The following is a 21,990-nucleotide window of genomic DNA, read 5'->3' as shown; positions in this document are numbered from 1 at the left end:
CCAGGCTGCTGGTGACGCGAGTCTTCCATTGGCTACTGCGATCTCCATGGAATCTGTTGTTGGTTACCGTAGAAAGTTACTTTTAGTTTAACTTTGTTCATCGTTTGATATAGGCTAATGGAAATGCATTGACTTCAGTTCATAATGTGCATGAGAAAACCGATACATCGGCAGCAAACGTATCTTCACCTTTGACTGCTTTTTTCAGATATTCCAGTGTTTTCGTAGACTACAATTTGGATGTTTTTTTGGGAGATTCGCAAAACGATAACAATGCAAATAGGCTATGTTGCATTTATTTCCACGCCGCCCCGCTGCTTGACGGAGTTGTTGTTCGATCATGACAAGAGATCATGACAGAGCAGGAGTGGACCACGGAATGCACCACGGATGTATTGGTCAGTTTCACAGAATCTCTGCGTATATTCACAGGACTTCTTACAGTGGCTACTGTATGTGGAGTGCTATCGGGGATCTTGGCTGCTAGTCTTCTGTATGTGTTCTGCCTGAAGCCTATGCTGTTAACCAGACAAGTGAGTTAAAGCCATAGTTACCATACCCATTCACAAATAACTACTGGTATTTGGTATCCACCCCTTTTACTAGCTATTCAGTAGAAGGCTATGGACCAGAGCTACCCTTTTACATATTTGTGTACTATGAAAAGCACACCGTGGTTAAAATAAATATGGATTTGTATTGTTGCAATAGGGTTACAATGCGAGGAGATTGTTCGAACCAGAGGATGGAGAAGTCGACAACAACCAAAGTGACTGTGTCAGCAACAGCAAAAAGGAGGTTCAGAGTGGCACCATTAATGTTAAAGTAAGTAGACTTATTATTCTTTCCAGTGTCACAAGGAATAGTTTGGCCTACATGCAATCAAAGTGGTAATGTAGATGTAGCCTATCTAATGTAGCGTGAAATAACAGTGTATCCAGCCTATTCCATTGTAACAACTATACATTTTTTAACACACACCAGTTGATATAGTACATTAACATGTACATAATTGCACACATTGATCAGGTCTTAGGGGTCTCGACGAAGCCTATAGTTAATGTGTCACAATCTCTATTCTGTTTATTAATTTTCCAGGACAATAAGAAGCAACTGCCCGTGAGCAGTGATGTGGCTGCTTTTGCATCGAGAGCAAGGGTGGTTTACCCCATCAACCAGAAATACAGAGTAAGAAGACTGAAGCCACTATAGATTCATACAACTGAACCCCCCCATAGAAGACTGAACCCACTATAGATTCATACAACTGAACCCCCCCATAGAAGACTGAACCCACTATAGATTCATACAACTGAACCCCCCCATAGAAGACTGAACCCACTATAGATTCATAGTTACAACTGAACCCCCCCATAGATCCACCTAAAGGAACCCACTATAGATCGATATTAGTTAACCCATTCTGACCTGAGATCAGATTCTAAAAATGTCAGTCGTTCTTCGATTTTTCAAAAAATTGCAGACCTACAAGCTCGTATCGCGCCACTCGGTGGCGCGATATGAGCTTGTAGATCTGCTATTTTTCAATAGCTAAAGCATAGCATGATGCTGACCCCAAAATGGGTGCCCGGTCAGAATGGGTTAAACCACTATACCACAGGCGGCGGTGGCTCAGGGGTAGAGTGGCCGGATGGTAACGGTAAGGTTGCCAGTTCAAACCCGGGCTCCCCCAGAGTTAGTGTCGAAGTGTCCTTGAGCAAGACACTGAACCCCTAATTGCTCCTGATGTTGCTGCTGTTCCTGCTTGCTCCTGCTGGTTGGTGCCTGGCATGGTTTCCACCGCCATCGGTGTATGAATGTGTGCATCTCTGTAAAGCGCCTTGGATGAAGGCGCTATATAAATGCACCATTTACCATACAACAGACACTATCCATACTCTCTCTATGTCGTCCTCAGACGAGCCCTCCATCGGCGTCTCCAGTCATCTGGCCAGCTCATTTGTGCTTTCTGCACCAGCATCTTTCTTTAGTGCGTCCACGTAGGTAGGTGTGGGATGTCCTCTCGATCGATGCCCGTGTGTTGGTTCCCACACAGTACAAGCTTTTTGGCCAGGAGTTCTTGGTGTCGGTGGCAGTGGCCAGCTAGTCTCATCCTCCTTACTGCTATCTTCTCTGTTACACTTGGTAATGCCCCGTACAGACGCTTGTTGGTGATGTGCTCGTCCCTGTTGATGTTAAAAGTACCACACGTAACATTCTGGTGTTGCACCCATCCAGGGATTTCTGTAGGGCTTGTGTTAGTGTCCAGCATTCACAGCCATAGATACACCTGAACCCACTAAATATCACGTTTTTTTTTCAGTGCTCACCGCAATCGGTCCATCGCAACACGAAAAACTGCGAACAGTCACAATGCTGTACAGGCGTAAACAGCACTTCTGCATACTCCGCAGTCTGCATACATTACAGTCTATTACTTGGCCACCCGAACTGCACACAAAGTTGTGCACGCACAAAGTGTGCTCTTCTCAATTGTAATAATAGATGGTGTCTTTTCCACCAACGTTTCCAGTCAAAGTTTACAAATGTGATGACCTGCCTTGTCCCTTGTTCTAGCCTCTAGCAGATGGAGCATCTAACCCCTCCATACATGAGCAAGCCAAGCTGCCGTCTATGCCCAATGATGAGTCCTGCTCTTCTTCAACCGGGGAGTCTCTGAGCCAGGAGCAAGACAATGATGACAGCAGTCAGTTTATCTCCTCCTCGCTGCTCCCCAAGAGCCTACAGAACCAGAGCTTCACCAGGGTCTCCCACTACCCACACACGCTGACACAAATTGGGTATTCTTTATTGTTGTTATTATTATTATTTAGTTAATTATCTGAGAGTATATTGTCACTGGGATATTAGATGAACAGTGGCCATTTTGAAAAATGGCTGCCACGCCCACCAGGATGAGAATTTGGGATGGCCCAATATCCAGTTTTGTTCCCAATATAATGATCTATCAACACTTCTTTCATAAAATGAACGATAGGTTTAGCTATGCCGCCTCACAAAGATAAAGAAACCAAACCTATAATAACTAGTTGAGCTGCCAACTAGTTGAGCTGCCAAAATTATTGTATTGAGTGTGTCTGTTTGTTTGTCTGTCTGTGTATACAGTAAATTATGTAATCAATGAAGCAGCTCAATAATTCACACCTTTAGGTTGCCTTATTGCAAACAACAATTAAATTACAGTTAGACACATTGATATTTAAAATCACAGTCTTAAAAAAGATCAGGCTTCAGAATACAGTAAAATCATTCCAAGAAGGATTTAGCATTTTCTTGTCTTGTTTCTCCAGGTTTGAAGGTAGGATCAGCTTGTACTGTTTGGCCCTTCAGGATATTCAACAGCATTGCTCTCAGCTCCAAGAAGAAAAATGTCAGGTGAGACTATGGAATTTACTTTTTACATAATCATAACAGATATCAAGTCAATTAAATTATGTACAATTAATCTAAATTCATAGAGTTTCATGTTTGGGGTCTCTTTTTGTCTTTCTGTTGCAGATATTCCTCCAAATTATGAAGATAATATTTAGTCATCGTTTTCCCAAAGACAAAAAATATGCTGAATTCTCAAGAAATGTTCTTCAAATGCAGGAAAAGGCAAATAGTTTACTTTATTTGATCTATTATTTGAATTTCATGACCTGTCTAGTCATTGGCTTTGCCTTTATTACACACAACAGTATGGTACAAATACATGTACAATGAATACTACACACCTTTTTCATACACTATCTAATGGCTGAAAATGTATTTAAAAAAACATACACACTGCACTCTGTTACACTTGCTCCCACTATGTTTATTGCTACACCATTGTCATGGATGATTTTATTATTTTTATTATGACTTTATTATTGATGCTGATATTCTATTTGTCCTGCACGGTGCACCTGAATAACAGGGTGGATGTGCATATCAGGACAGTTTGGTAGGTAGATGTTTGGGTTGTGTACTAGTTATGATATATCTAAGTACATGATATATCATGTCATGATATACAGTATATAGTCCAATAGGTCGTGTGTATTTATTGCTCTGTTGCGTCATTGATTCAGATTTCAGATTTTATTGAAGGGACAGCCCCTTGAGATGCAGCATCTCATTTTCAAGAGGGACCCATAAACAACAAAAAACATACAGTACACAGATACAAACCGATTCGATGATTGATCAAATAAAAAAATCCCCAAATATTCTCCTCATGGATGGTAAACAGCCTTTTAGCACAGAAATGAACACAACTTAGATACAACCAAGATATAGCATCACAAAACCCAAACATTGTGCTTTCCGTTTAAGCTATTTAATTTCAATGAATTCTCATTGTGTGTTATGATCATTCCAGGAACTGGATGAATTGAAGAAAAAGGTGTCAACAGCCCAGAATAGTAGTGATGGAAATGAGGACCAGGAGGCAGATGCTCCTTGCACCTTGGAGGAGATTGAGAGAGCCCAGAAAGATCTTCTAGAGCAGAGCCTTCAAATGGTACCAAAAACACTGGTATACTGTATATAGGGCAATAATTCTCTGGAATGCTCTGCCCAAAAACATCTTATCGACAATAAATAACAAAACTACTTTCAAAAGAAATGTCAAGCGATACCTTGCCAATTTGTCAAGTATATAACTGATTTGAGTATTTGAGTTTATTAATAGTTTTTATCATGTGAATTTGTTTTTGTATTTTTAATTTAGTTTTTCCTGTTTTAATGTGAATTTTTACTTGTACATCTGTATTGTATTTGTGTTATTTAGGACCCCAGGAAGACTAGAGGCTCTTTCATGTGTCTCTAATGGGGATCCTTTAATAAACATAAACATAAACATAAACATGAGAAACATTTGGATTAAAGAAATCCAAAATTAAACAATGTCTTGGGACTTTCAGGGTTTTTCCATTTCACACAGACCAAAACATTGTTAGAAACATTGTTTCACAGACAAAACATTGCATAACAAAGTTTGATGTATGTATGTGTTTTCACAGACCAAAGGATTCAGCAGGCAGGTGGAGGCCCTGTGCCAACATCTCCTGGACACTAGGACCAGCGTTGTGCCTACAGATGAGGCCCAGGAGATCATTCATTCCCTCACACATACTCTTCTATTGATGGAAAAACACTTGAGTGACACACAAGAAGCAGACTTAAAAGTGAATGTTTTATATGTGGTTAATACCATTCAGATCACAGCGGCATGTGGTGCAGGCCTCGTTTATTGCATTATTTTAGATTCCATTGTACAACTTGTTTCAATTAAGTCTGTTTTTCCCCTCCTCTCAGAGGACCCAGCAGAGATTGCTGTGGTGGGAGCAGTTGATGGGACTGCTTCAATCCCAGCCTGCTTTACTGAAACAGGAGGTGTCTCTGAGGCAGGCCCTGGTAGCCAGGACCTTGGAGCAGCTGACGAGTGACGATCACCTGACCTTTGTCTTCATGGAGAAGACTCTATCAGACCTGCAGGCTGCTCTGACTGGGGCCGTTCAGCAGTGCAATGAGGGTAACAAAGAGAACAGAGCTTGGATGTAAATGTAACGCCTAGAACAGTGGTTCTCAAATGTTTTCAACTTCAAGGACCCCATAACTCTGAAAGTGTACAGTACAACTGGAACCAAATGTAGCCACAACGGTCCATTTGGTTCCATGTGTACAGTCTCAGAGTTACAGACCTGTAAAGGTCCATTTGGAACCTCCTCCAGGAACCCTGAGGGTCCCTGAACCCCACTTTGAGAACCCCCGGACTAGAGCACTCCCACCTTCTGTGGCAGCGTCTCAAGTGAGAGTAGCCTATATAGCCTAGTTCTCAAACTTAAACGAGCTACTTTCTGAAAATAGACCGTTTTCTGGGAACCCTCTTTTGTTCCCTAAAATAAGGTCAAGTTTGCACTGACTGAACACCATGCCTGTACTGACATTTAACCCATTCTGACCTGAGATCAGATTCATACGAGTTTTCCACTGGACACACACTGGTCTGATTGACCCATTCTGACCTGAGATCAGATTCTAAAAAATGTCAGTCGTTCTTCGATCTTTCAAAAAATAGCAGACCTACAAGCTCGTAGCGCGCCACTCGGTGGCGCGATACGAGCTTGTAGATCTGCTATTTTTCAATAGCTAAAGCATAACATGATGCCAAAATGGGTGCCCGGTCAGAATGGGTTAATATTGTAACCAATAATAACCAAAAGTGGCCGTGTAAAACCCAAACCGCACCAATGATTCGCCATGCAACTCCTTCCAACATGCGACTTCTTGCAACCATTATCCCCAATGGCAGTTGTTAGGAGTTGCATTGGTGTGGTTGACCTTATAACTGTTTTGCTGCAAGGAGTTGCAACTGGTGTGGTATGGGCTTAAGAGAGAGGTACCACAGAGTAGAAATAATAACATGGCGCCGTATTGAATTCATATAATATGTAATAGTCACACAAAACAAAACTATGCGTAAGAGCGGCCTCGTGAACGAGGCCATAATCAGTTAATCACAATGCAGTGTTCAGGCTGCTTGTGTGCATGTCCTAGTGTGGTGACAGTCTGCGCACACCAGGCAAGACAAGGCAGGAAGACTGGGAGTGGGGTCATCAAAATTCAAACTACTGTGTAACTTCTTACTGGCTGGCTTTATGTCTGATTACAAATAAGATGCAGAACTTATATTACTTATCATGGGTCCAAAGCAAGTCATTGAATTTCAGTTTAACCTTTGAGTGATGCAAGACTATGAACTAGATCTAGTGTAGCCTGGTTAATAAACCAGACTAATATCGCACGGACCGCGGGATATTAGTCTGGGGAGGCTCAGCTTGGATTTCATTTCCAGGGAAACATTTTCTCTTTGACGCAATTGGTCAGACCTACTGTCAGTCAAAGGTCTCAAGCATTGAAAGTCACTGTACCAAAGCCCGCCCATATTTCATACCGTGTCCCGATTGGCCGCCCACATTCTCTGGTGTAGGAAATGGGCGTACAATTGAGCCTCTCCAGACCGAAATCCGCCGGCAGGCAATTTATTTTTGCCAACGGCTGATTCGGTCTGGTTTATTAACCAGGCTAGATCTAGTGTAGAAGGAAGCCATACTTAATCTGAATACAGCTGGGGGTGTATATGACTCATGCGTCATGCATGAAATAACCCTAACCTGCTCCAGCAATGTTGTTAATCGGTGTATAAAACCTATACCCACTATAAATTTGTCCTAGAGTGCATAAGAAAGGCAAAGGAGTTGGTGAGTGACAAGTGCAGGAAGACAGAGTCAAAGAGGAGGAAGCTTCAGAGGAGCCAAGTGAAGGAAAAGAGTTGTGTCTTGGGTTCAACAACCGATAATAACCCACAACACTTCCTCAAGGTAAATAACCTCTCCCTCTATCTCACAGCATTGAACAGGGTTTATTTAAGCAATAAGCCACGAGAGGTCTCAGGTTACCGGGTATTTTACACTGCCTGGGAGCGTAGGCAGACCCGACTCCCAGCGCTTGATGTATTTACGGGGCTGCCTGGAGCCACACATTCACAGTCATATGAGCCGGGCGGTGCTTAGACGCCCGCACGGCATGTGTTTGTAAAGCAATCAAGCGCTCCCCTTCCCCAGTTCAGCTACAAGGCTGCAGTTTGATACAAAGTGATTGAAGGAGTGGGTTATCGGTGAAATTTACACCGGTCACGTGACGGTAACCAGCCAATCAGAATGAAGTATTTGGACTACCCGTTTTAGAATAGTGTATTTTTGGTCCTTTTCAGGACTGTGACTTTAGCCCCCTGCCACAAATTCAGTTTAGAAACAGGTTGAAAGTGTGTCAATCACATAATCACCACGCCCTGGGTTCGAAAACAGCTGGAGACCTGCGTTGCCCATTCCCTCATTTTTCTGTCTCTACTATTCTATCTAAAGAGTATCCAATAAATGAATTGCAATGGTGCAATTAACATACGACTGAACTGAACCTGTCCTCCAGGTCTACCAAGAGCTGATGTTGAAACATCAGCAGCAGAGCAACGACCTGGAGCTCCAACAGGACGACAGAGTGGCTGAAGCTCTCTGTGACCTATGGAGGGTATGGTGACCTTTTAACCCATTCTGACCTGGGATCAGATTCATACGAGGTTTCCACTGGACACACACTGGTCTGATTAACCCATTCTGACCTAAGATCAGATTCTAAAAATGTCAGTCGTTCTTCGATTTTTTTCAAAAATAGCAGACCTACAAGCTCGTATCGCGCCACTCGGTGGCGCGATATGAGCTTGTAGATCTGCTATTTTTCAATAGGTAAAGCACAACATGATGCTAACACCAAAATGGGTGCCCGGTCAGAATGGGTTAATGGTGTTTGCATTATGTGTGCTTGTCTGTCTAGCATTGGTCTCATGGTATCACTTATGTGTCCCCAGAAGCTCCACTCGTCCTGGTCAAAGAAACTTGGGGAGCTAGGCAAGGAGGTGTTCCTCAACGCTCTCCCAGCCCAGTCCGAGCTGCCTGTGGAGCACTGTGAGAAGCTGTGGTTGGATCTAGAGGAGGAGCTGATTTCACAGCTCCAGCAGTCAGAGTCCACGACCAGCCGGCAACTGGAAGACATGAGGGTTCACCTGGATCAGGATGGACAGGTAGACTGATTGTATTTTCAAAGTCCAGCTATCTCATTTCTAAAAATTTGAATGAAAATAGTTTGCTTTCATGTTATGTAGTTTATATCATATCAAAATGATTTAGGAAAACTCCCATGTATGTATGATGATGATAGGTATGGTGTGAGGAGACAGCTCTGGTGCTGTCTTGCCTTAGACATCTGGGGGAACAACAAATGAAGATCCTCCAAGCCATGGTAGTCAGGCAGAGCTACGCCCTCAACAGGTGAGTTTGGGAGGCCTCTTTTATCACATAGTGCTAGTTCTAACATCTAGGTCTAACTGATACTTGTTAGATTGATGCATTTGTTGATGGCTAGATTCATCTAGTCTGGAATGACTGGGACTGACTGCCTATTTATTTTTGTAATATAATTTGTACACAAGTTGAATGTGTACCAGTAACAGATATACCACATAGTTTACTCTAATCAGATTTTTACATGGAACTTTGCAAGACTATCCGATTGACAGCCCTAACAAACCCAACCCTAAACCTAACCTCACAGGAAGCCACAGGTTTGTTTTAACCTGCCATGGTTAGTTGTAACCTGCCACGCAAGTCGGGAGCCACGGGTTAGTTTTAACCCGCCATGGGTTAGTTTTCACCTGACGCACATGTCGGGAGCCACGGGTGAGTTTGAACCCATTCTGTACGGGAACCCGTTTTGGTGTCGGCATCATGTTATGCTTTAGCTATTGAAAAATAGCAGATCTACAAGCTCATATCGCGCCACCGAGTGGCGCGATACGAGCTTGTAAGTCTGCTATTTTTGAAAAATCGAAGAGCGACTGACATTTCTAGAATCTGATCTCAGGTCAAAATGGGTTAATCAAACCAGTGTGGGGGTTATGGGTTATCCGGCAGCGCAAGTAGGGAGCGACGGTGTTGTGGGACTAATGCCTGTCTAACCAACGTATGCACCCCTGTTTACCTGGCTGTGGAAGTTTTAAATTATTCCAATTATTTGTTGGCTAGATGTGTTAATAATATTGATTTCAACAATTTTGCTTGATGAAGTCTCGTCGCTGATACGTTTACATTGACTGGATATAAGGTATAGAAATTGTGTTGACGTATGAGCAAATTGTACAAATAAGTGTCCCATGCCATGGTGTGTAAAGCCTCTTACATTTGTCAGAATGATTGTACAGTAATAGCCTACTGTAATGTGTTTTCCAGCCAAGTGGGGATACTGATAGAGAAGAAACATGAACACATGGTCGTGGCAGTGCAAAGACACTTCGTGACCAGGCACTTCTGTCTGCAAGTGCTGAAGGAGATGAGGCTTTCCAAGCTGAAGATGCTCTCACGGGCCGATTTCAGAGCCTTGCTGCTAGAGGATCACAGTAAAAGCCAGACTACCAGTTCAAGTCCAAAAGCTCAGAACAAGGTGGGTAAAAATTTGCACATTTACTAAATAACAGGCCTTTCAACTGAACACTCATTTACTTGGTGATTGTGAGTTATGTACTAGACATAACTGACAATCAGACACGAAAAGAGGATGGATGTTAGCTTTCTAATGAAGTCACTGTTATTTTTGATACGTGGTCAAAAGCGTGGTAGACTATACTGTAACGTTTCCTCGTGCCGATAACAGGACAGCAGTGCTAGTCTAGCAGAGAGACACCTGGACCCAGAGAGACAATTGGTGGACCACAGCTTCCAGCAGGAGTTTCTGTCTGAATTGGAAACCGGGGTAGAGCTATTACAGAGTCATGCCCAGTTGCTGTTGGGCCACACCCTCAGCTATGCCATCTGGCAGTTGATGGCCGCTAAGTCACAGACCGCCCCGCAAAAAGACCAAGGCTGGAAGGTAGGAGTCCAGTTTCCATCATGCCATGATAATCCTGCTTGATAATGATCTTCCTCGCCTCCCTTCAAATAAATGAACATACAATGATTGCTTGTATTTTAGAAAACAAGTTACTCTTTTTTTCTCACTGTAGTGTCACCTGACAGAGGTGGCCTCTGAGAGTGTGTATGTGACCAAAGGTTCCCTCTGTGCAATAGTCCAAAGCTACTACTCCAATATACAGGACGCTACCAGAAAACTACAACAGGATCAATCAAATATAAGCAGAGGTGAGAGGATCACTGAGCTCAAATTAAATTATATGCATGCACATCCATATGCGCAAACTTCTGGTATTTAAGCCCTTGCTTAAGACATTGCTCAACACAAGATAAAAGTAGTTTATGGAATAAATATAGCTTAGAAGCATACCCTTTTTATTTTGCATTTGAATGTAAAATGTAACCACTTTAAATATTGAAATATATCCATCTCTAGCTTTTCTTTATCTGTATGTTATTTGTGTTTAGGTCCTTAATGCCTTTGGAAAACTGAACAATGATTAAAGTACCTTTGAGCATCTATAATAGTATTATATCCAATGCTGTATTCAGTGTATTGTGTTATTTTTGCCAACTGTTGGGCAATAGGCATATATATAAAATTTGGAGCAGACAGAATTCCAAACATTCTTTCAAATGGTACTGTATGTTTGTCCTATAATTATGTGTGACATTATCCAGAGAAATGGTACTGTATGTTTGTCCTATATGTGTGACATTATCCAGAGGAGATTGAGAGACAGGAGAGCAACAATCAGCTCAACAAAGCCCTGCTCAGAGAACTGGCTAACTGGGGCAGAAAGCCCACATCCACTGAGTTTCAGCAGAGGTACAACAAAACTCTATTTCCAGAAATTCCTACACATCATCGCTGTCGGAACCTTGTATGTACAAAAAGACAACTTTTTGTCAAAAGGACAAAAAGTTTATACTTTTCATTGGTTCAATATGTCTAAGACCCACACACAGACTTAACCATTTTACGTTCTTTTTTTATTTATTTTTATTGAAAACTAGCAGATTACCAAGCTCACAACGAGCATTATGAGCTTGTAGATCTTCTATTCTTGCTACTTTTGTGTGACACTGTAGTCTGATGAAGTAGTAGGGCATTACTTTACACGGAAAGAAAAACATAATGGAGATAAAATGTTTCCCTCCATCAGCAACGATATGTTAACTGAGCAGACTTTCTTTTCTGAAGGGTTGAAGTCCACAAACGGAGGGTGTTGGAGCAGTATGAGATGGAACAGGAAGTGATGTGTGAGATGTTGAGGCGAAAAAAGGTCACCCAGGATCAAGCCATGGACAAAGTTAAAGAACAGTTAGTGGTAAGGAAGTACTGTGTGTGTGTGTGTGTGTGTGTGTGTGTGTGTGTGTGTGTGTGTGTGTGTGCGTGTGCGTGTGCGTGTGCGTGTGCGTGTGCGTGCGCAGCCCCAAGAGTCCGCTAGCATCATATTATGTAGATTTCATCACCAGCTCACGTCCATGTCCAGAACAGCCCGGCGATTTGGGCATATCAGAGATCTCCATATACACTGTATATGGAAAGCCCATACTGTATATTATACAGTATGGGAGTAAAAGGGACAAATCTCTAGCCTGGGTTCCAGTCTGAAACGCTGTGTTCCGTGAATCTACACAGTGACAAAACACAGTGATTCAGGCTGGAACCCAGGCTAACAAATGTCCATATATGGGCACAAAAGCAGGGACACAGACAGTTGGGTACATCCTGGTACTCTGACAAAATGGTAAATGGTAAATGGTGCATTTATATAGCACCTTTATCCAAGGCGCTTTACAGAGATTGTGCATTACATTCACCGATTCACACACACATTCATACACCGATGGCAGCGGAAACCATGCAAGGCACCAACTAGCACATCGGGAGCAATTAGGGGTTCAGTGTCTTGCTCAAGGACACTTCGACAGTAACTCTGGGGGAGCCCGGGTTCGAACTGGCAACCTTACGGTTACCATCCAGGCACTCTACCCCTGAGCCACCACCGCCACCTGTCCCCGACACTATGACCCAGACTAGACATGTCAGATTGGCAGTGTGGCGTAGGTGGTGTGTGTTGCTAGACACCAGTTTAATTAAATTAGAGATGATTTTGTATTATATTAAAATAAACAGATCAGTTTGATTAACTGTTGCACCCAATTGTAGTACAATAAGAACCGCGCCGTGTCCTCTTGTCTGCTGACCCTCCCTCGCCGCTACACGGATTGCGGCAAGTAGAATCAGGCCTTAACTCTTACCTGTACCTGACCTCTCCTTACTCTTAACCTGTTGCTACTATATGAAATTCACCCCAGGGATCAATACACATTTATCTCATCAATATAACATGAAGTAGATCCATAGTAATGCCCAGATTTTGCCTCTGTGGTGTTGTGTCCATCAGGAAGCAGAAGGACCCTTTATGGCGGAGTTGGCTGCCTTGGCCAGAGTACCTCTCCACTGTCCAGACCCAGAACCCAGCAGTCAGGAGGACAACACCGGTAAAGGAAGCAGCAGTTACTGTATGTGCTGATGCACAGATTTATATACCGTACAGCTGTCCTGAACTTTCCAACCTTTGTTGAACATCCTGTTTGTAACCATTGCCCTGGGAAATGACAAAATGGTCAAACATCTTCCAGCAACAACAGCAAGTTGAAGCCATCTGTATGCTCACCTCAGTTTCTTTTGTGCGATGATTCCACAGGTGATGATGAGAGTCCTAATGTATTGAACCTGCTGGCGCTGAATCCACTCCTGGACCCAGCCCTGAATCCATCACTGACTCCAACGACTGTAACTCCAGCTGTAAAACCAATGCAGAAGAGAAAAAGAGAGCGGGAATCTCAGCTTAAATGAAGTGTTTAAGCTTCTTTTTGTGTGTGTGTGTGTGTGTGTGTGTGTGTGTGCGCGTGCATACAATGTTGTGTGTGTGTGTGCTAAATTCTTTGTGGAATTTTAAGGAACTCCTGATTTTGATGATTGATAGTCGTTGATCCTTGTTTATTAATGATGGTAGAGTGTAAGAAAGCTGTATCTGTAGTTTTTGTGTTTGTATTATGAATGATTCCATCTCTTTTCTATTATACCATGATGCATGTTTCCAGTTCTCATATTTTGTAAAAAATAAATAAATAAATAAAACACTTTTTTACTTAACAATCTTTTTTTTTGCAGATTAAGAAATATTGTTGGTACAATAGAAATGATCTCAATAACAATTCTGACAAATTGTGCAGCATAAATCTCTGTACTGTACGAGGCTTCACCTATACAAACTGGATTATCTCCCAGGATGCATGCATTAGTCACTTTAAGTCAGTGTCTGTTGACACCATATGGATTGCTAGACAGTAACAAATCATAATTCTTCTCCTACGCCCACTTTGTCCTCCATGCCACGGCTCACTCACTGTATTGATTCCCCAGTAGGCCTACATGTCTGATGGATGTGTTCCTCTCTGACCCGTGGGGTGATTTGTTGATGTCCAGTCTGATTGTGCCAGAGTGCTAGTACTCAGGGATGAAAGCCTTGCCTTTCTCTTCCTCTAATGGGGTTTTAAGTATGTCTTTTATGGATGATAATGCAGGGTAATGGTGACGGCTCTGGGCAGAACAGACTGGCGGACAGTTGACGGCGTGCAGGCGCCAAAGTAACAGGCCTTACGGTTTACTGTCAGCACAGTGAAGATTTATATAGGACCCTCAATTTGAAAGCATTCATTCTTAATCCACCCTTTGTCCATATGCAAACTTAATGCCAGTTGTGCTTTTGGACATAGAGCACTCACCAAAAATGTTGTCTCGTAGCAATGTGTAAAATGTAATTTATAAATTAGATAGACCTTCTAGGTGTTGACTTTGCGAGTGTAGTTGAAGATAGACATTGAGGGAAACCGTTTGGATGTAGTTAGCTGTCCCTTAGGAGACTGCAGGGACTTGTGGGAAGAAGATGACCTCGTTTCTAATTCTCTCCTCTGCCTGGGCTGTAGGATAGTAGCTGCTTCAAACAGAGAAGCCCACCAAGAAACACAAGAAGCTAAGATGCTCCGGACTCGATCTATCTGGCGTAACATGGTCTCGATATTAATATAGAACACAGGATTTAATCTTAAGGGACACGCTCGGCTATATTGGAGTCTAACTCCCAAGAAACAGGTAAGTGGGAAAAAAAGCCATCCCGTTTATTTCCACTATACAGCTACTGATTAGAGACGTCCTGCAATAGGCTACAGTTGATAGCAGACACATCACACACGTATCGGATTTTGTTTTATATCAGCGCAGATCAAGGCGCACATAGGACCTAGGTTAGCCCTGTAAACATGACCCTCGTATTCATACGAGGGTCATGACGTAACTTCACCCTGGTCTTTGCAGACGCTACATTTACAAATAATTAAAATATATAAACATTCGCATTTCAAATATAAAGTACTCACAAAGTTTCCCACGGGTGTTAGTTAGTAGCAGCGCGAGCGATTAGAATTTCTGCATCCCGCGTTGTTTAATAAAAAGCATTTTTATCCGAGGTGTTATTTTGCCATTGGCTTTCAACTACGCGCCCCTATCGGTCGGGAGGATGGTGGCACTCGGTGTGTTCGATATAGGTACGCTGACCGCCCTGCCAATACAGACTAATAGGCGAGTGCGCTCTCGGTGTGCAACTGTGGATTTCCCAAACGAACCCCGTTTGAAAAAAGTAGCCGGAGAGCTCGGACAAAAATGCATTTTATTAAAGAACGCGGGACGCAGCAATTCTAATCGCTCGCGCTGCTACTAACTAACACCCGTGGGAAACTTTGTGAGTACTTTATATTTGAAATCTGAATGTTTAAATATACGGAAATCTTGTAAATGCAGCGGCTGCAAAAAACAGGGCAAAGTTACTGCATGACTGTCATGATAATTATCATGGCAGTCATGTTCCAGGGCTAGACCTAGGTAGGCTATAGGCTAATTGCGTCTTGATCTACATTGCACACAGTTTGTAAGGCACTAAAGGCAGCACTATCTTTGATTTCCATCGTTTATGTTCCACAAATTAACGAATGTGGGGATTTTGTCATTATAAATCAATGTATAAATTTAAAGTTCTGTGTTGTGACTCAGTGAGTGACGCAGCTAGGTGCGCATGGAACGCCGTCATCAGATCAGATGGTCAGTTATTTTAAGGTTCCAAAATAAGGTCGCTCTCTGAATACTGACTCAAAAAGGCCCTTTTCTGTCGGAGATGAACATGTCTACTGTACACTCTCACTCCTGATGGCTGCATGGTTTTCATATGTTTTGACTATAGTTTCAGTCTCAAATTTTAATAACTGATAGCCTAAATGCTGTCTAATTGTCACCCACTCAAACTGGTTATTCAAGTAGACCTATATTTGTCTAAATAGGCTATCTAGAATGAGGTCTTGAAATCAAATCAAAAATAAAATGTCACATAATTTATATTTTATGGCATCATTATTCAGCACCTTACAGAACTTTGATGAAGACAAGAGGAGGATAAATATAGGCAGCCTGGCATATCTTCCTTTTATTTATTTTATTTATTGTATTGTTTGTATTGTAGGCCTATTGTATTTTTTTCTGTATAGTTTGGTATTTTGTATTTACGTTTTGTCTTGGTTTTGTTTCATTGGTTGTCTATTTGTAGGCTATAGGCTATATGTCTGATTCATTTATTTACATTTTAATCTCCTTTTTTCTGTGTACATTTTGAAAAAAGGAATAAACATTTGAGTCATAAAATGAATCCTTATGTGTAGTGACAGTCTTTTTTTCAAATTTTGATAGTTATCAACATTAATTCTTAATTTTTACTATATAACAGACTGAATCCTTCCTGACAACAGTTTGTGTTCCCTTCCAGGAGAGCAGCCATGGCCAGCTTTCAACAGGAATATCCCTTAGTACTTCTAGGGATTCTGGAAGAGCTGTCCAACATGCGGCATTGGCTTACTTTCCAGGACCTCTGCCGTATGGTCAGTACCCGCTTTGATCTGGCCCACCTCATAGAGCTAAGAAGCCTGCTGTTTGCTGCAGCCAGCCAAGACCCTTGTTTCCCTGCTACTCTTTTCCGAGACAGGGTTACAAGCAGAGGACTGGGGTTATCACCCATAGGCGTGGCCGCTGATATTGTAACCATGTTCAATCTCATTCAGATGACAGGCGTGGCGCTCGACGAAAGCCAGCCAATGAGAGCCCAGGTAATCCTCCCCGTCAACCAATCCCCAGGTCCCTCTCTGCACGGAGTCAATCAGCAGAGCTTCGTTGGACAGGAAAAGGCACGTGCCCTCTCAGACTCTGACAGCTGGCCTATTGATCAGCATTTGCTCTACCCCAAGTCAAGTTACTCGAGTCGCAAGCGAGGAAGTCTTCCTCCTGATCCGATCTCTCTCGTATCCTCCCCTCCGGCCAGGACAAGGTCAAGGGCTGTGTCTTTTGATTGGCCTCACAACACACCTCTGTTCCCTGGTGGTCAGATCCCCAGCCAGACTATGAAGAACATCTACCTGCCTTTAGAGACGGACAGTGAGTCTAGTGGAGATTCTGCGCAGATGGAAGTTTTCGAACCTGAGCATGAGGGATCTTCTGCTCAGAAGAGAAACATCTTCAAGAAGGACTTCCACAACCAGCCGCCACTCATACCACAGCTGACTGTTAGTAGTGAGTCTCCTAGTCCTGGCATAGGGCAGAATTCCTTTGACAATCACAGCTTTGAGACGCTCCACAACCCTTATGCTTCACCCACACCAGGCCGCCGTTCACCAGAGCACCGGGCCAAACATGAGAGCCTAGATGATCTGCAGGACTCTACATACTTTGGGCCAGGCTCACAACCAGAGTTGTCTCCCCGCCACCTTCAACCCTCTAAGACCCCAAAGTCGATCTGGAACAGCAAGAGTCACAGTCTGGAAGACCGCATATCCCAGGGAACAATGGGGCTAGGAATGGAGTCACCAGGGAACCAGCCCCCAAGGCGATCAACCCCAGCCATCAGCATTTTGGGGGCTTCCATGGGAGGGGATTATGGGGGTAGTGGAGTGTTTAATGTACTTGATGGATTCAGGGCTCAGGGAACCCAAACAGACCCTCCGGACCCCCGGCTTCTCCGGAGCATAGTCCAGGCTGACCGGCTCTCGTTTATGACCTCATTGGACGACCCCGAGTTTGGCGAGGACGACATCAGTGCTATCTTCCGTTTCTTGGACGATATGAGCATGTGCGGCTCTACCGGTGTCCTGCACCACAACGACGGGGCCGCGTCTATCAACCAGGACACTCCTGAGGCTCGGCGCGGCCGCCTCGGACAGCTCCAGCGGCTCTTCCACTCACTGGAGAGCAGCGACGACGGCATTAAGGCCAGTGTCTGCAAGCTGCTGCTCCGGATGAGCCAGATTGAACGGCAGCTGGAGTCACTGACCGATGTCAAGACAGAGATCGGCCGGGTGCTTTCCACCGTACAGCGACTGGACGACAAGATCCAGCAGCCCATCGTGGGAGGTGCCGGAGGTGGAGGAGGACACACAGGGGGCCGCTGGCTGGAGCCTCTCAGTGCTGGTGCTTCTTCCTTTAGCAGCCACCCTGTGACCCCTGGATCAGAGATATCAGACCCTCAACCTCTGTCTGTGTCTGGGCATCTGTACCCAGCAACCAGCACTAGTAGTCTGGAATGGAGCCGATGGAACACTTCTGGGGTTCAAACAGACGGCAGCAAGGGTCAGATTGATTCTAAAGGCATTAAGGAGGGTAAGAGGGATGCATCGCTGCGTCGGGCGGCCAAATCCCAGTCCAAGAAGGAGAAGAGTAGTCTGGATTCACAACATCCAACAACATCCATGTCAACCTCTGCACGAGACTGGCCAGTATCGTTCTCAATAAGTACAGACAGCAAAATGTCTCAAGGGAAAATAGGACAGGTAGGATCCTTCCATTCTGTGAAATAAATGTTATATTTGACTTTAATAAGAGGGCAAAGCAAATGTGTGTGTGTGTGTGTGTGTGTGTGTGTGTGTGTGTGTGTGTGTGTGTGTGTGTGTGTGTGTGTGTGTGTGTACAAGTATACATCCAAAAACATTGGATAGGTATAAGGATAGATGATAGGGTATCAGAGCAATGTACAATCACTGATTCCACTGACCTTGTGTTCATATGGGAGGCTCAAACCACTAAATATGTTAGATGCGTAATTAGTCCGCTGCAGCAGACATTTGTAATTATGTGGTTAGACCGCCTTGCCATATTTTGTTCAAGATAATTGTTGTTTTGACTGGTTTGAACTGCAGAGAAGTAACCCTATTATGCAGTTTTTTAATATCACTGCTGTGAGGGGCTGGTGTATTTGGTTGCAGCTCATGTTATAGCTATTTTATGTTTCTTTAACAAAAGATTTAGGTTGATTATTTATCCCACTACTTTCTAATCTAGATGGACCATTTAAACAGCACAACTAACCTGCTCTCCCAGAAGCCCAAGAGTTTGATGGACCAAGTATTTAACTCAGGCCTGTTTGGGCAGAAGGAGAGCAGTCTGATTGGAGGGATGGCCTCTGGGAAGATCATGGACCCCAGACTGGCAGAGGGAAGGGGGAGACAAGTCTGGACCGTAGATGAGAGAGAGTCACGGATTTCCCCTATGAACCTTCAGGTATTACTTATCTCAAGTTTCCTTTCCATAATACACAAATACATGCATGCACACATACAGTATGTTTCCTATAGTCTTGTTTCAAAAGCCCCTATCGAGTTTATATTAAATATATACATATTAGACACTACTAGGCATATTGTTCATGTCACCAGTCCATAGTAGGTTGGTTTGTTTGATTGCCTTCATTGGGTGACAGATCTGCAGTGTGTGGAGTATAGTGGAGTACTCTACTTCAGAGAAATCTTTGTTGTTTGTGGAGTTAGGTAGAGGTAGTCTACATGTACATTTTATTTATATAACCTTTTTTCTTGTCTGTCACTGAAATGTGGCGAAGGTAAATGTTTTGTGCCCTTATTCACGTTTTGGAAGTTTATGAAGTTGAATTTCTTTACAGACTATTAAGGTGATTCTCAATTCCAGTAGGTTTGTAAGGCAGACGATGTTTTTTAAACTTTGTTGCACACCAATGTCACACATGGAAAATAGTGGATTTACATTTACAAGCTTACAATACATCATAGATTGGTTATTTTCAGCCAAATCAGGCTTTACTCTATATTTCTTCTTTCTAAAAGAGGCATCAAGGTTAGCCTTAGTCTCTCAACATATATCTCAGTGGAGATCTCTCTTGGACAGAAAATGTAGGCAAGAAGTTAATGTCTCTGAATCAATGTTTTTTCTTTGGCAAGCTTTTAAGAACCTTATGTTCAGGGCACGTGGCCACACGCCCATACCTGACCAGACAGTATGTCTATGTCAATTGTCAACGTGTCTCTGACTGCAGACCGTATTTCTTTCCCTTCTCTGCCATCGCTCAATTGATTCTACACTGCCTTATCTAATAAAAAAAGATTGCTGTGTTCTGTCCCTCAGAATCAGGAGTCCCTAAACCCCAACAACATGGAGTTCTGGATGGAAGACATCTATACTCCAGGATATGATGCTCTACTCAGGCGCAAGGAGGCCAGCCAACGTCGGGTCAAGATCTGCAAGCTGGGTGCGCTTATTGCCACCGCAGTGACCATTATCCTCATCATTGTCGTTCCCATCTGCACCATCGGCACATAAAGGTCCTCTCACTCAGAGCTCTGATTGTAGCACAATTGTCTATATGCTTCCTTTTGAAATGTTTACCTTCCACTCGCATCTGCAAGCATATGAGTGCTGTACCCAGGGACACAATTCTAATGCACTTACTGTATACCCAGAGAGATTAGTGCATAAGACTCTAAGACAAATACAATAAGAAACTGTGACCCCCAAATCAAGGACTCAATATCAAGATTAATTGATGATTTGATGCATTTCCTGCCACTCCACATGCAGCACCATCAGGTATGACTCTTTTGCAAAAACATGAAGAATTTGGGCAGTGTTCACATTTCCATGATGTTTGCCTGCAATGCCTAATGCACACAAATCTCATTAACATCACAGGTTTGTTCACTCCTATATTTCTCTTATTTGACCGTAAACCGTACGTTCTTGCAAAATTTCAACTATCCATAAAGTTACTAATATTCAATAACTGTGACATCGCTGTGAAAGCAAAAACAGATTTACTGAGCCAGTACAGAAATGCCCATTCTGATGCTTGTTTATGAAAACGAACACTGGTACAAATACATTGTGAATAATGTACAGTTATGAGCACTGCCTGACTCCATTGCCTTGCCAACACTAACAAGCTTATTGTTGTCCTCTGTGTATACTTGTTTTATAAGAAATGTAAAGCTAGTTTTAAACAAATGCCGAAGTTTGCCAAACAGAAATGTATTTTTCCTGGTTTTAGTTTGAATGTTTCTGTGACTCATTTAAGCTAACGTGCTACACAGCTAAAACTTACATTAATAAAAAATAATATTTTATAGAGAATTTCCTCCCTCAGTGAGATTGGACACACACTATGCTTCCTTAGGTTTACTCCTATAATTGCATTGGCGGTAAGAGTACTTTCCAACCATCACATTTCATGAAATGGATGGTAAAAAGTTCCATTGATGTTTTTGCTCTGAAGCATTGTGGGAAAGATACCTTTTCCAAGAAGCACTCTGAGTGGCTGATGCTGATTCAATGTGTAATCAAGTTATTTCAATGGCCTGCACACATAATGCCATCACATATCCTTTAGACTCACTCAGTATCAACAGACAGTCAGAGAGGTGCTGAATGTAGTTTGGTCAGACGGTGTAACGTTCCATTTTGGCATCCTGTCAAATTATAGTTAAAATGTTTTTTTAGTTCCATATTTTGACCTGTTCTGGCTATACATTATAATTTTACACTATTTATCAGTCAGCAATTTATATTTACAAGACGTTGACTTTGTCAGTGGATTTGTTTTGTTTCTTTATGGTAGAATAGACAAACATGTTATGAACATGCATGAGGTGTACACCGAAGTGCAGGTAGACAGCGGTATAATGCTTGTTTAAACTTTAGTTTATTTAGACCAGCAAACTTCACCCATACTTTATTTATACAAACATCCACAGGATGTCCAGATAAAGAGGGTCTTGTGATGCATTTTCCTAAGTACAGTAGATAGATGTATGTTTGCCAAGTGGTCCCCATGGGGCTGCTTGTGGATCCATTACCGTTATGATGGAAACCCTAACCTTAAAGTCAGCACAATTCACTGGTGCTTGTTTCTGAAACTTACTTACTCGGGCTTACAAAACATTCTTGTGTCCTGGAAATGAATAATGATGCCCCCCATCCCTAGTTTGAGTATTGTAGTAGGCCAGCCGCCTACGTTGTTTTGTGTGATCAGCATAATGGACAAATCTATAAAAGTTTAGAAAGGTGTGGTAGAAA

The 21,990-nt window shown here is 42.8% G+C and overlaps 2 protein-coding genes across 2 annotated transcripts; both read left to right on the top strand.

The window, feature by feature from the left end:
* The first annotated feature begins 64 nt into the window (after positions 1 to 64).
* On the top strand, positions 65 to 13,390 carry evc (EvC ciliary complex subunit 1). Its single transcript, XM_083770946.1, has 20 exons — positions 65 to 533; positions 712 to 825; positions 1,099 to 1,188; positions 2,578 to 2,801; positions 3,312 to 3,396; positions 3,520 to 3,618; positions 4,367 to 4,507; positions 5,010 to 5,174; positions 5,305 to 5,521; positions 7,225 to 7,370; positions 7,978 to 8,076; positions 8,414 to 8,626; positions 8,764 to 8,873; positions 9,831 to 10,041; positions 10,252 to 10,467; positions 10,601 to 10,736; positions 11,235 to 11,337; positions 11,713 to 11,839; positions 12,923 to 13,021; positions 13,231 to 13,390. The coding sequence occupies exons 1-20, from the start codon at positions 354 to 356 to the stop codon at positions 13,375 to 13,377; spliced, it is 2,922 nt and encodes a 973-aa protein (XP_083627072.1). The 5' UTR covers positions 65 to 353; the 3' UTR covers positions 13,378 to 13,390.
* A 1,161-nt stretch (positions 13,391 to 14,551) lies between these two features.
* Positions 14,552 to 20,241, top strand: LOC310862861 (major intrinsically disordered Notch2-binding receptor 1-like; the record flags this gene model as incomplete). Its single annotated transcript, XM_083770968.1, has 4 exons — positions 14,552 to 14,676; positions 16,394 to 18,443; positions 18,952 to 19,170; positions 20,047 to 20,241. The coding sequence occupies exons 2-4, from the start codon at positions 16,404 to 16,406 to the stop codon at positions 20,239 to 20,241; spliced, it is 2,454 nt and encodes an 817-aa protein (XP_083627094.1). The 5' UTR covers positions 14,552 to 14,676; positions 16,394 to 16,403.
* Positions 20,242 to 21,990: the final 1,749 nt, after the last annotated feature.

The sequence above is a fragment of the Protomyctophum parallelum genome (assembly GCF_964188405.1).
Source record: "Protomyctophum parallelum genome assembly, chromosome: 8".
Taxonomy (NCBI): domain Eukaryota; kingdom Metazoa; phylum Chordata; class Actinopteri; order Myctophiformes; family Myctophidae; genus Protomyctophum; species Protomyctophum parallelum.
Note: the sequence above shows the minus strand (reverse complement) of the source record. Positions and strands in the feature narration are given on the sequence as shown.

Coding starts and splice junctions, on each gene's coding strand:
- evc (XM_083770946.1), top strand. CDS start 354: ATGACAGAGCAGGAGTGGACCACGGAATGCACCACGGATGTATTGGTC. Junction 3,619..4,366: donor TTCTTCAAATGCAGGAAAAG/GCAAATAGTTTA, acceptor TGATCATTCCAG/GAACTGGATGAATTGAAGAA. Junction 4,508..5,009: donor TAGAGCAGAGCCTTCAAATG/GTACCAAAAACA, acceptor GTGTTTTCACAG/ACCAAAGGATTCAGCAGGCA.